This window comes from Sceloporus undulatus, chromosome 7 (genome assembly GCF_019175285.1).
Source record: "Sceloporus undulatus isolate JIND9_A2432 ecotype Alabama chromosome 7, SceUnd_v1.1, whole genome shotgun sequence".
Classification (NCBI taxonomy): domain Eukaryota; kingdom Metazoa; phylum Chordata; class Lepidosauria; order Squamata; family Phrynosomatidae; genus Sceloporus; species Sceloporus undulatus.
The window spans coordinates 42148525-42163562 of NC_056528.1; the positions used below are offsets into that span (position 1 = coordinate 42148525).

Consider the following 15038-nt stretch of genomic DNA (forward strand, 5'->3'; position numbering starts at 1 on the left):
AGGCTTCACAATAGCACAGGGCAGGGAAGTGGCAACAGTCTCATCTTGACAGTACAGTTAAATGCTCCTGTTCATTCCAGCCATAAATCATTTATTAACAGCCTTTCCCACATCACTACCTTTGTAAATTTCAATCAAACAACAAAAAATTGATTTTCCTGGGACGATGAAGTATGACTTGCGTCATAAAAAGAATTGTCCAAACCCCAGTCTAGCAAACAAAGGAAAACATGGGTTTCTTTTCTTTTCTTTCTCTTTTTCTTTCCTTCTTTCTTGCAAAATGGACAACCCTTAAATTCATTCTTGTTATGGTTCCCTTTGAGCCAGACAGTCAGAAAATAGGAATTGATTAAATTACAACTGTTCATAGAAAGCATTGCTGGAAATAAAATCCTTATGCCACCTAACCCGGGGGGGGGGGGGGGGGAGGAAACAGGGAAGCAAAAAACAAGGTTGACAGTAGGAAACATTTCTGCAGTGGGAAGAAAAGGCAACATGTTAAAATGACTTCCCTGCATTGAAATTATGGAGAAATGGTGCTAGTAGGGGGAGGGAGCATCTTGTCTTTGAAAATGACAGGGATAGATTGCTCAAATAAAAGATGATTGAAGTCACAAGCTAGAACTGAGATGAACAATTTGTGGTCTCTCAGATAGTATTGGGATACCATTCCCACAATCTCTCCCCAACACATTGGCTATGCTTGCTAGGGCTGGTGGGAAGTGCAATCCAACAACAGTGGGAGGATCACAGTTGCCCACCCTCACCTACAACTTTACTTGCTTGCTAATGGGCATAGACAGTCCAGGCATGCACAGTCTGGTCCATACATTTGAAAGAAACTTGCCTGCAAATCTGTGCTTTCAACCAAAATGAATGAAGAACTCCTTGCTAGTAAGAGGTTTCCATGGCAGAACAGATGATTTGTGTGGAAGAGGCCCTAGATTTCATCCCCAAACTTTCCAGTTAAGGCTGGAAAATAGTCCTGTTCAAAATTCTGGACAGCTAAATGGCCAATGGTCTCAGTGTAACTATCCTGCACAGAGCTAGATGACCTATGGTTTATAGTTTATACAAGGCTGCTTCCTTTTCTGTATATCTGAACCATGTGCATGTATAGAAATCAGGGTATTTGAATGCATGCCTGATCCCTGGCACTGAACTAAAATGGCGTGTGTCAATACAAACATGACGTGTGGTGCTGTTGGTGGTACTCATCCTTTGTTCAATCAAACAGATTGAAAGCAGCCTATCATCAATTACCCCTTCCCAGCATGTTCTTGGTATTTTCAGAGGTAGCAGTGTCAACCATTTTCAGACACAGGCAGCTGTGCACACACAGCCAAGGTCTACAGAAAACTGAATCAATGCCAGTATAATTCATTGATATTTCCCTTAAACTAGAAGAAAATAAAATAGCTTTTAAGAAACGACATTTTAATGAGGAAACTTGTAGGTTCTTCACATAAATCTCCCTGTAACATGCAGTCCTGCTGGCCAATGGAGCTCTTACCTGTAGCTGGCAGAGCATCAGTCTATTTTGTCTCCCTCCTGAATTGTCATATCATAAATGTCATCTGGAGGGGCCAATGTTGGAGACCACAGAAGGGTGCAGATCCAATCCTTAGCATCTTCAAAGAATATGGCAGCAGCAAATAGCAAAGACATGCATGGGCCTGGCATCCTGGAGAGCTGATGGTAAGGGATCATCATCATCCTGCATTCCATGCACTCAACCTGTTTGTCTGCAATGACACAATCTTCATGCCCTTCATTCTTTAAAAAAAAAAACTTAGGGCCTGAACAGACAGGCCAAAATAAAACTGATTCAGGTCACTTTGGAGGTATGCTGTTTAAATGATGCATGCGTCCAGTGCCAAAGCCATGCTCCAGTCCTAAGGACTGGAGCTTGGCACAGCTTCTGGCCCAAGATGCATGTTTCATTTAAACAACATACCTCCAAAGTGACCTGAAGCAGTTTTATTTTGGCCTCTCTGTTCAGGCCTTTAGTCCATATACAGTGTTAGAAAAAAAATGTGTGAACTAAATTGCCACTAGCAATGGTGGGATGAGTTGCCAAGGGTTTGGCCATAGAAGATGTTAGCAAGGAAAGCAACAGATGTTCATCCATACTGGCTTCTCATCAGAGAAGAAGCAGGAAATCTACTACAGCTTTGAGCTGTAGTTATACACATACAGACACAAACACACCACTGCTGTCTGATGAACTACAGAACCAGTCAGTATTAAGGCAGAAAACCTTTGGTCTTCAGATATTTTGGTCTACAATCCCTAACTAGAGGGAATGCTTCATAGGGTTGAATGGGAGATGTAAGCCAAAAACATCTGGAGGTACAAAGATTCCCTACTCCAAAATTAGAAAACCCAGTCTTTGCTTACAAAGTTACAAAAATGCCAAGGGCCATGCAGTTGGTTAGAGATATGGACTGCAAGTTCAAGCTCGGTAATTCACACAAGCCACAATCTTAGGAATCAGGAGATTAAGAAAAGCCAGTGCGACACTGCCTGCTAGATAGCTCCAAAGACTGCTATGCTCATTGATTCTCCCACTTCTTGAAATAAGCCACTAGCCTATTCCTCCTGTTCTTTCCAATATATAGCTGGTGTCTTGTCCCCATCCATATTTACTCTTCAGCCATACAGGAACACAGAGCCACACATCTGCCTGTCACAAATGTCTTTCTGCCCTCCACCCTCTTCTTTGCATCAGGATCTTCCATGAATTGGACCTCCCAAGAGAACATGTTTCCAAGAATTAATAATAAGCTATATCAAAGAGAAATGGATGTGATTTCCTTACAAATTTCTTTTTTTAAAACATGAAGTCTCAAACTACTGGGCAAATAAAACATGCTGCCAGTCTATAAATTAAAGAGCTGCATGGAAAAGTAGAACACCAAGCCCTATCAATTTTCTCTAGCATTTTTTCTAAAGAAAAGAAATTACTCCAGCTTATTTGATTTTCAGGATGATAAAGATTGGAGCCTGTTTTTCCTGTAGCCATTTTTTTTAATTTAAATAAATCAAACATGACTAAATTTTTTTTTATCAAGATAGGTTAGAGCCAGGAAGATTATTTCTCTAGAAACCATTATTTTTCTGTTGATTGGCAGTGCAAGTATTGAAACAGCAATATATTTCTTTTCCCAATGATCTCTGCACTCTCAGACGTATGTTCTAGCAGGGGGAAATACTCCCAAATGCAGGAGTTCACAGCAAGAACACGGCCAAACCCTGTGTTCCCAGCACTCCCTGAAAAATCTCCAGTGGGGAACAAAACAAGATTCTGTTTGATTCAGTAAAATGCTCATCCCTCCCTTTTTAAACAAAATGTTTCTTAGAGGGATAGGTGGGGAGCATATCATTTCATCCCTGTGGTAACTTAAATGAATTTCACATCTGCATATATTGGAGCCCTATAAAATAAGCCATAATTATGTGTAGAAGCATGGGTTTAGATTTTCAAGGCTGGGCACTGACCACTGTGACTTTCCCCTTAACACCCCAACAAGAGTCCAAACCATGTTGATCCATCTCATCTAACTGGTTTTCATCTCAACTGGGTACAGGTCTTTTGTGAAACAAAGGAATCCCAATTGCCCATTCTAGGCCAGATCAACCCCAAATAACTTGCATTTAAAATGTGACAAAAAGCACAGGAAAATCCATTCCCTGCCCCCCCCCCCCCCCGATACTATGAAGACTGCAGCTAAGCTCAAAGAGGGCAGAGCAGTTGGGGTTAGGGTGGCATTTGATGTAATCATCCCTTACAGTCAAAAGGACTGGCTTTTTAACCCTACAGATCTTTGTTCAAACTACATTAACTCACTATTGAAATAAGATAAAGATTCAATGACTTCTTTGTTTCAAATGAAAGACACACTGCCTTAGTCAGTACAGGTACCTGTTACATTTAGGCTGAAGTCCTGCAATGTACTTAGCATGGGGAAAATTCTCATTGGATATAGTGGGTCTTATTTCTGAGCAGAGATAAACAGAACTGCTTTGCCAGTCTATTTGGTCTTTAACATACATTTTCTACTGCTTACTTTCATTCCCTGGTGTGCATGGAGGAAAATAGCAATAGCAGCTTCATTTATATACTGCTTCATATCACCTAAGCAGTCTCTAAGTCGTTTACAACTGTAAGCTAATTGCCACCAACAAGCTGGGTACTTATTTTAGCAACCTCAGAAGGATGCAGGCTTGAGTTGAGCCTGAGCCCTTGAAAAACTCAAGAATGAATGCTAATATTAATTCTAAGAGAAATAGTAGGCACACAATGCCGATTGTCCTCATAGTTTTGCATTCATTCCCAACAGGGAGCAAGGGTCCATTAGGCACAATGAGGCAACTGCCCTGGGCACCAAAGGATTGGAAAGCAGCATGCACACCACATAGCCCATTATGTGTCTAAGCCTGCCTGCCTGCTACACTCATCTTTTGACCACCTGCCTACAAGTAAGATTCAGTTTCTGTACATGGAATGGGAGGGGCATCCTCTTACACTTCAGGCAGTAAAATATATTAGGCCACTTCTGAGGATCACTCAATTATGCTATGTTTCAGTATGGTTGCTTTCTTTCACCTACCCTCAGCCTGATATTATTGAACTGATGATTTTTCCATGGCTACCTGTTCTGGCTTCCTCCAACTTCCTTCCACTTAGCTTCTGCTAAGGAACAATAATTGCACCATGTCTTTTCAGTAGTTATTATGGTGTCCTACACTTGCTGCCAATATAGGATTAAATAGATTCCTTTTCCTTCCAAGAAGACATGATGCTGGATTTCTGACAAACTTATTGATATGCACTTACTGCCTTTCAATCAGGATGAATGTCTGGAGGAATGGGTCTTATTAATGTTAATTAATACTGGCTGCAAACTTTTTTTTTCATCTGCATACTTTAAAAGTTAGCCTTTGATGCCTGAAGGTAAAAGTGCTAGTCCAATTTCAACTGGTAAGGAGTGTGTGTGTGGGGGGGGGGGGGGAGAGATACTTCACGTATTAGAAGTTTAGAAAACTTTGGTATAGTCATGAACAAAGACCACAATTTCAGGAATCCATGCAAAGCTTTCACACATCTGAGATAAAAACCATTGAGACAACTCATTCAACATGGGTATACTCCGGGATCGGGCAACTGTGGCTCTCCAGATGCTGTTGGACTGCAACTACCAGCACCCTTCACCTGTGGCAATGCTGGTTAGGGTTGCTGGAAATTACAGTCCAACAACATCTGCAAAGTCACAGCTGCCAACCGCTAGCATAGATTATGCTGAGCTTCTGAACTGTGCTCACAAAAATAGAATGAGAAAAAAGTGGATTCAGGAACAATGCTGCTAAGGGCTCCACCTATGTGTAATGTGAGTCCATGTAAACATTGCACGCTTTCACATTTAGCTGGACTTAACCACATTCAGTACTGTATCCTAGAGGGGCCTTCCAGATATCATAAAATTCTAAGTCCTAGCCAGTCTAGCCAATAATGAGAGATCATGGCAGATGTCATTTGAAAATATCTAGAGAGCCACTCAATCCCACCCTTAGATGACTGCCATGCAGCATTAAGATGCCAGTGGTCTTAACTACCTAAGTCAATGATCACAGGCATGGTAACACTACACACAAATGGGCCAATGGATACAAGTTTTAAGCTCATGGAATGCTTGCACAAGCGTGGCATAGAACACATGCTAAACTGAGAACAACCATTTCCCTTTTCTGGTTCCAACAGAGGTTTTAAAAAATCAGGAAATGTTTATTCCTGAAAATCAAGATGTTAGTTTCAGAGAAATTATGCTTCATACTTCCTTGAGAGTGCAAGGAAAAGAAAGGGGGGGGGGGAGAACTGGTTTCATAAACATTTCAACAGGTGTATCTAACAATTGCAAATGAGATGCTAGAATAACACCTAAATGACCTGGGAAAGAAACATTGCACAGTGTTGGAGAAAGAAAGAGGAAAATGACAAACAGTGAAAAGACTCACTCTAAATTCTGCAGGTTCCCCGAGTTTTATCATTTGTGTGTTTGTTCATGTTTGCTTGTAGAAAACCACCACCCAAAAAGGAACCAATAAACCTCGAAGCCTATTCCCCCACAAGACATACAGGAATTTGCAATACCAAATACAATAATAGTACAGAGAAGCAAGTGGCAGCAAAAGGACTCTAAAGGCAGGGGTAGTTCATTGCAAAAGAGCAACATCCTAAAAGTGGAAGTTAGGCTCTGGTTGTAGGGTGTCAGAAAACTCATAGGCCACAACCCACAATTCCAAGGGGCTGTGATACCAAAACAGGAAAATTCCCAGTTTTTGTTGTTGTATCATGAGAAATGGGCAGCCCAATGAGTTAGTTAGGGACAGGGGTATTTGGTGGCTTTCTTATCTTATGTTTTTAGACTCACTACTTCATATAGAATGGGATTTCACATTAGAGGTTTTGAGATACAAAAATATATAAATTCAAAATACTTTGTCAATAATACTTCCATCCACCAAGCTGCCACCATCGCATCACCCCTGCCACAGGAAAACTGAAAAGAAATGGTGCTAGTTTTGCTTTGACAAACACCCCTGCCCCCTTTGAACCAAGTGGGATTATCACATGAACAATAGCTTCATTTTATAAACAATACATTTAGGGAAAGCTTTTAAATACAGCAAATTTGTGAACCATCAGTAAGCTGTTAAAAACAATACATATGCCTTGTACTGCCCCACCCCGCCCTGCTTCCTCTCTTCTCCTCTCTGGTGTGGCTTAGAGTACTATGTCTTTTAGCCTCTTCACGCCTGGTGAGTCTTTCTCTCTACATTCTTGCAGAAGAGGGTTAATCTCATGCATTATATTTTCACTGTCTGCACCTCTCGGCTCTGCCTCCATCGGCCGAGAAGGGCCATTGTTTACAAACGATTCCAGGTCACGGTTTGCCGAGCAGTGCATTTTGTTGTAGGACACCGATTTGCTAGACAAGGGGCTCTTCAAGTGGACAGGTGATGTGATGGGACTAACAGCTTCGCAGCCATTACCTGCTTCTCGGACTGCGCCATTCACTTTTGGGCTACAGAGAGGGAGATCCACTGTTCTTTTACCTTTTACATTGACTGGGCCCCGATCCTCAGGGACAGGCTCACTCCCATCTTTGCCAAATGTTGCAAAAGTTCTCTTTGTGCTACAGTCTTCATAAAGCTCTGTATCCACAGTTGTAGCTTCTATAGAAAGGGACATTACGTTTCTTGCATGTTCAGGGGATTTTGCTCGGCTGGGGGCAGGATTCCGGGGCATCCAGCAACGATCAGAATGGCCAAGGATCCGGCACTCTTCCCGGCAATGAAATCCTTCACTCTGATCTACGGAGGGAAGATCAAACAAAAAGAAGAAAGAAAGAAAAACGGCTTATGATATCATTAGTTGTTGTACCCAGTTCAAAAAATTTACTTGCTAAGGCTCAGTTCCAAGGCTTGTTGCCAAATGAAACTACAAAATCCTACAGCAATTTCTTATTTATTGCACATGTATTCCACATTTCTTCCATGCTGAAAATCAAGGTCTAGATAGGACAGTTGCCTATCTAGGTACTAACCAGCTCAGACCTCTTTAGTTTCAAACAAGGGCTGTCCCATTCTCTGTCTTCAGAAAATACTTTGGGACCAGAGGGCATTTTTATATTGCAGACATAAACCAGATTAAGGGTCATGTCTATTCCCCAGGGAATCCTGTGTGTTGTATTTCTTAGCAGCAGTGCTTAGAAGAATATGGTCATTAAACATAGACCATGAAGCAGTCCTGAATGCCTTTGGCCAGAATCAAATGCCTCTGGAGAGATTTTACATCCCTATTTCAACAAACGCTTTTTGAAAATAAAATTGGTGCTCCAAATAATAATTAGTCTTTGGGGGCAAAACTACATTACAGAGCAATTTTTTCCCAACATAATGTCTTTCAGGTGTTTTTGACTACAACTCCCATCAGTCTCAGCTAGTATGGCTAGTGGTCAGGGTGATGGGGACTGCAATTCAAAATGCCCAGCAAACTGGGAAAGCTACTACAACTGACACTGAACTGCAGCACCCAGCAGCCCTGGTCAACATAGCCAATGGCAATAAATGCAGGGAGATGTAGTCCAAAATCCTCTGGAGTGCCACACGATTCATACCTTTGCCAAAGACCAATTGACTTTGAAGATTTTTCAGGAGAGGGATAGAAATCGCCAAGAAATAATGTTCATCACTATTCTCAACATACAGTTTCCAGGACTATTTGGAGAGCGTGCCAAGATAGTTAAACTACCATGTAGGCCATCTAAATCTGTTATATAGACATGTCTATAGAACTGAGGATCTGTCTCTTTTCAATCCCATCTAAACCTCTCTCATTTTTTGTAACAGGTAGATTTTTGTGCAGTGACATTTTAAAGCATTGCTTTTATTGCAACAGTTCCCCCCTTCCACAGATACACAAAACACTTTTATTATTATTTTGGCAGGTTAAAGTTCAACCTTTGACAGCCTAGAGGTTGTTTGAAATTTCTGCTGCTGTTGCTACTACTGTCACAGTGAAAAGCTAAAGGGAAACAAGTTACGATGGGGAATAAATTAAGCCATGTTCAACCTATGTATGAGTGCATGGAGTCAGCATTTTCTTCTTCCCGATGCCAGTGCTAAAGGCATGCTGCTTTAAACCTTGTTCGACATAAGATATTCAAGAATAAACTCGACACTGGGTGATTAATTTTGTTGGCTCCCCCTTTAACATTTGAGTCGATTTGTTCTTGCTTTCCTACACAACTGTAGAGACCATTGCAGATTCTAAGGCACCTGAGAGAGCCTGCCTGATATTTCTTACACTTAACAGATAAGAAGTGATAGTTTGTGAAACAAGTACAAAACTAAGCAATGTTAATTTTACTGATGCCACAGTCGTAAAAGTGTTAGAAGAACCATGCTGAATCAGAATCACTAGCCTTCAAATAAAAGAAGCCCAATACTGGAAGATGGTTCTTGATGCAGCAAGCTGCAAGCAACAGTGTCTGCAAACACTGCTGAGGGCATTACTGGCCATTGTTCCACCATTTTTTTCCATGATGAAGAATATTAGTTAGTATCCAGGGGCCACAGAGGAAGTCTTAGTGGGTCACATGCCAATGGACCACATTTTGGCCACATTTAGGTTAGAGGATTCAACACATTGCTGATGTTGTTAGCACATGATTGGTAATAGCAATCCCAAAACAAACTTACAGTAATTGTCTGTTATGGTTGTTGTGTGACCTCAAGTCATTTCTGACTTCTGGCAACCCTACGGCAAACCTATCATGGAGTTTCCTTGGAAGGACTTGTTCAGAGGAGGTTTGCCCTTGCCTTCATCTGAATTTGAGAGAATGCGATATACCCAAGGTCACCCAGTAGGCTTCCACTCTATGATTCCATTATTCTAAATATACACCAGTATACCATAGCTTATGCTGGATCCTACAGTTACACAACTGGACACTACAGCCTGGAATTCATTGATTCTGCAACACAGCAATTTGCCATTTTTTAAAAAAAGGCTTATTTTTAACTAATATCCTAACCAATGAACACAGACATATACAAGGTGCACATCAATTTGTTTTTAGCAGGCAGGTTTAAGAGTTATTGTAAGCTTCTTGCTATATTATATCTGTCTTCATCTGAGACAATGCAACATAGCTAAGCGCCTTAGCAAGTTCATTTTGTTTGGGCCAAAAGTCAGCCCTGGTGCACAGTAGTTAAATGCTGGTACTGCAGCCATAAGGTTGTGAGTTTGATCCCGGGGCTCCAAGGTTGACTCAGCCTTCCATCCTTTCATGGGTCGGTAAAATGAACACCCAGCTTGTTGGAAGCAATTGGCTTACAGACTGTAAACTGCTTAGAGAGTGCTGAGTTCACTATGAAGTGGTATATAAATGTAAATGCTATTGCTATTGCAGAGCTCATGCTTTTGCATATCAAACAACCCAAGTCCAATCCCTGACATTTCCAGTTAGAGGAATCTGGGGGAAATGTAAAAGTTTCCTGACTTTAATTTCTTTTTTTGGGGGGGGGTCCAGTAGACATTTTGAACAGAAACTCTTGCCTTTCAACAACTACCTCCTAGCTCCACCTCAGTTTTGTGACCTCCTAAGGAGTTAATAACATCAGCCAACACAATGGAATCACATCTTCAGGATTTGATGTGCTGAGCCCTCACACCAGCACCCTGGTGATGATTTGGCTAAGATTTTACACGCTGACTGTTTGTGGATGGCTCATTTAGGTGCTTTGTTGATCTGTGTATGCAAGTCCTGCTTTTCAGTTCCATTTGTATTTCCACCACATTCTAGCACAAAAAAGGGGTCTGATAAAAATTCTGAGCACATAACACAATGCAGCAAAGAGAGAGAGACAGAGAGAGAGACAGAGCGCGCGCACAGCTTTAGCACTTACAAGGAATCAGCTTGCAGAAAAGCAAACCTTAAGGAAGTTGCAGCAGGGTGAAGAGCTAGAGAGAAAACAACCAATTGCTTGGCGTTCTACATTTCAAATGTTCTCTCCCTCATCACAGCAGCCACCCTATTATAAAAGGGCAACTGCAAATAACCGCTGGAAGTTTGGATCGGGTGCCTATGCTTGTCTTCAGAAAATGAAGGTGGAAGCTCTACACACACACACAAATACACACTAGTCAAAATTGGGAGCTGTTTAAGCAGAGATGTCCTTAAATTTTTGGCTTTGTTCCTTTCAGCTATTTAAACCCGAAAAAGAAAAAAACGGCTTTAAGTTGCTGTCCGAATGGTTTGGTTAGAGTGCTGAATGGGACTCAAGGGTGCCAGACTGAGAGCTGGTCTACACATAGGTGTGTTATGTGAACCATTGCTGATTTGATTGTCCACACTTCCCTGAGCCCATTCCTATCTATTGGCACATATGTATATTCTGCCAGCAACATGCAGCTGTCAGTCAAAGGGGAGGGCATGTGTACTTCCGCTTGCATTGTCACTTATTCCCGCTGGTGTCGTACGATCTCGGCTTTAAATAAGCTTTTGATCAAAAATATAGTGTTCGTCTTTTCTTTCAGAACAAAAACAACATGTAAAGCCTTCACTGGTGTTCTCTCTCTCCCCCCACTCCTCTTGAAATCCTAAAGAACCGAGGCAGGCTTTGGATATAATTAGCCCTCCCTTCTCCCAGACAGTGGGGGAGAAGAGAGGAAGCATCGGCCACCAGGATGGCTCCCCATGATAGCAATAGCATTTACATTTCTATACCACTTCACACTCAACTAAGCAGTCTCTAAGCAGTTTACAACATATAAGCCAACTACCCCCAACAAGCCGGGTACTCATTTTACCAACCTATGAAAGGATGGAAAGCTGAATGGACCTTGGAGCCCCTCAGGATTGAAATCACAATTGTGGATGCAGTACCAGCATTTAATAACTAAGCCATCAGGGCTCCCTGGTTAATAACTGGACGAGGGGAGAGATGCAGAGGTAAAGAAGCAGTTGCATATTTCCTCCTAGTCTTTTAACTATTTAAATGCCCATGGCCTTCAGAAGTAGCGTGAAGAAATGCCCATCCACCAACCCTCTGCCAAAATGCGCTGCCATGAGTATACAGTGAAAATTTCGTAACCTGGGTATTTCGTATCCCGAGGTACCACTGTAATCAGGTGGCCAAATGTTCAATATTGCACATCCTTCCATATATTATGGTGAAAAGTATGATAGCTCTGTCTTCAAATGTGATAGCTCTTTCTTCAAATTTTGAAGACTTTTTCTCCTCCCCACCCCCGACAAAGGATTAATACAAATCACATTCTACATGCAGACCACATTCTTTACATATTCCACCAGAATAATTTTCATCATGTAGACTGGCCCTGAGGCTTGGGACATCCAGATTCTAGGCCCCACTATACCATGAAGCTCACTGTATGTTCTCAGGTCAATCACTGTCCCTCTACCCAACCTCTCTCTCACAGGGTTATGGTGAAAATAAAATCTGGAGCAGGACAACCATCCTTGAGCTCACAGGAGGAAAGATGGGATATAAACAACTATCTTCTTGTTCATCTACAACCATGCTTGCCAGTTCAGGATGATCCCAGGCCCTGAGGTTTCTCAGCCCAAATCTGAGACCTACAGATAGTCCCTGGCATGCATTAAGTGCCAAACACAGTTGCTCACAGCTTGTCATTCACACACACTCATATCACATTTTCCTGTTTGAAAAGTAAGCAAGGAATTTTAGTTGTAGAGGCTGTTCCCAGATGAAGGTGAAATGAAGGAATTACTCCCTCCCAATTACTTAGGGAGACAGATGAGCAATGTTTAACTCTGGAGATTAGCACATTGGCTTTAAAGTGCCTTATTATAAAGGCACATTTATTTTTTTTAATGAGTGTTATCGCATTCACCCATTCCAGGGCATATGCAGCCCATGTACAGCCTGGATGCCAGCCGGGCTTATCCTGCACCTTTTCAAAAATAGAAAGGAGCTTAGCCTACTTTGTTGTAGCCAGAAGGTCAATGCAGAGCAGAGCAGAGAGTAAGCCCTGGCACCACACCAATTAGGAGGAAAGGAATACACAAAACTAGAAAGTTTTTGCACGTTGCAGCAATTAATCAGTAATGCCTTACAAAATATTGCAAACTGGTACTCATCTAGATGACTTAGACATCTGTACACAGCCTTCACCTTTACCATGGTCTGTGCCTATCAAAACTGGAGAATTTTCACCGTTGTCTCCCATTTGAAGACGGCCCACAGAATTCAGAAACTCAGGCCCAGGCTCTGAGGCCAGGCAACCCTGTCCCAAGTGAGCACTTTAAGTCATGGCCATGCATATTCTTTTATTCTCCACAAGCACAGAATTCATCTGCACATACAAAATTCAGCACCTTGATCATCTTTATTGACAGACAGACAGACAGACAGACAGACAGACAGACAGACAGACAGAGCTCATTGTCTCATGGTTTCAAAGTCTTGAAGGTGTGAGCAAATGTCCAAAGCTAGATAGAAGGCAATTTGCTATAGTGAGACACTGCTGTCACTCACTCTTTAACTAAGGAAAGCCAAAATAATTATGTAAACTATTGATTCATCCTCTAGTCACACTTACCTAATTATGTAAGCTATTGATTCAACTTCTAATCACACTTACCTATATTCATACAGGCTGTAGAAGTCTGCAGTTTGGGATATACAGTATAACCTGGGTTACCTCAATGAAGAATATTTTTTTTAAAATTGTAGAACTATTATTGGCAACATCAAATAAGAGACTACAGCCTTATAAAACAAGGAAGAGATTATGATGTTGCAAGAATTCTGCATTTTCAAAATCATATGCAACTCTGCTTTCAGACAAGAGTATAACTTAATTTGTTATCAAACATTCAGGGGTAGCAGTGTTGGCCATATAGCAAATCCAATAATACCAAAAATCCACCAAACAAGTGATACTTTTATTGGGCCAACCAAAATGCACAATATAGATGTTGCAAGCTTTTGAAGCTTCACTGGCCTCTTCATCAGGCAAGGTGTTAAAAACTATACAGAATGGGGGAAATGCACATGTTAGTTATAGTCCAGGAAATTTAACATCCATTTGCAACACAAGTATCTTTTTGTGTTGCAAATGGATGTTAAATCTCCTGGACTTTGAGAATCTCCCAGACAGTTGCCACATGGCCACAAGGAGGAGGTGCCAGCCTGCAAGAGATACCCCTCCGTACCATCTGAACTAAGAACAAAAACAGCAAAATACAGGCCTATTGCTAACATCTTCCATTTTTTTCTCATGTATGGAGAAACACCTTGCCTGATGAAAAAGCCACTGGAGCTTCAAAAGCGTGCAACATATCTGCACCAGCAGCTGCCGGAGCATTATTCTTACAACCATCTGTTTTCACAGAACTTCCATATCTTTTCCCAGTATGTATTTGATATCAACGCGCTTGTACAAAGCGCGGGATGAGTCCTTCCTGAATCTTCGTTCACGAAGCAAAGCCAGAGAGAGATTTGATACCTGTAATGATGTACCTTGTATTTGTTCAGTTAGCCTGTCCATTTCTATGTTATCTATGACTTTCATTAACCATTCATCTGTGGTGGGTAAATCCTTGGTTTTCCATTTTTGGGCCACTAATATTCTTGCAGTGGAGATCATATACAGAATCGTTTTCTGATGTTTTCTTGCTTCATGATCTAAGGTTTTGTTTGTTATATTCAAGAGGTAAAGCTCTGGTTGCATTTGGAATCTGATTCCCAGTATAGCGTTGATCTTTCTTTGAACGTTCCCCCCAAATTTTTGCATCTTAGTACAAGTCCATCACATGTGGAACCAGTTGCCAGTTGATTGCTTGCACTTCCAGCAATTGTTATCTTGATTCTTATAGATATTCGATAATTTAGATAGGGTTAAATGCCACCTTTAGGCCATTTTCAAGTAATTTTCTCTTATACTTTGGCATTTAGTGAATTTGAATGTTATTTCTCTGGCTTGTGTCCAGCTATCTAATTCTATAGGTCTCCCGGTATCCTTGGCCCATTTGATCATTGAGTCTTTGATAATTTCTTGTTCTTGGCTTATTTATAAAAGAAGCTTATAGATTTTAGACACTGATTTTAATTCGTTCCCCTCAAGGATTACATCTAATTCATTCTTCTCCAATTCAAATTCAAACTGTTTTTGATCAATCTTATATCTGTCTGCCAATTGTTTGTAGACTAACCAATGGTTTTCTAATTTGAAGCCCTTGATTTAATTTAATGGTTTTATTTCATGTTGGTCCATGATGTTTTTCCCCGTTAAATCTTTGTATCTTATCCGTTCTTCCTGGCCTAAATACGCTATAGGCACCAAATCCTTTCTGCTCTTGAAACTAAGCAGCGTCTGTCCTGGTTAGCACTTGGATGGGTGACAGTCAACAAACAACGGCTGCTGTAGGCAATATTTCAGAGGAAGGAACTGGCAAAACCACCTCTAAGTATTCCTTGCCTAA

General features: G+C 41.2%; 1 protein-coding gene across 3 annotated transcripts in view; it reads right to left on the reverse strand.

The window, feature by feature from the left end:
* Nucleotides 1-1948: 1948 nt before the first annotated feature.
* PCDH19 (protocadherin 19) overlaps nt 1949-15038 on the reverse strand; it is a 164393-nt gene continuing 151303 nt past the window's right edge. For 2 of the 3 annotated variants that reach the window (XM_042480352.1, XM_042480350.1), the window contains exon 5: nt 1949-7374. In XM_042480352.1, the coding sequence (XP_042336286.1) occupies nt 6785-7374 (590 nt within the window). In that variant the 3' untranslated portion in view covers nt 1949-6784. The remainder of the gene's footprint in view (nt 7375-15038) is intronic. The other variant, XM_042480353.1, reaches the window with a different exon arrangement.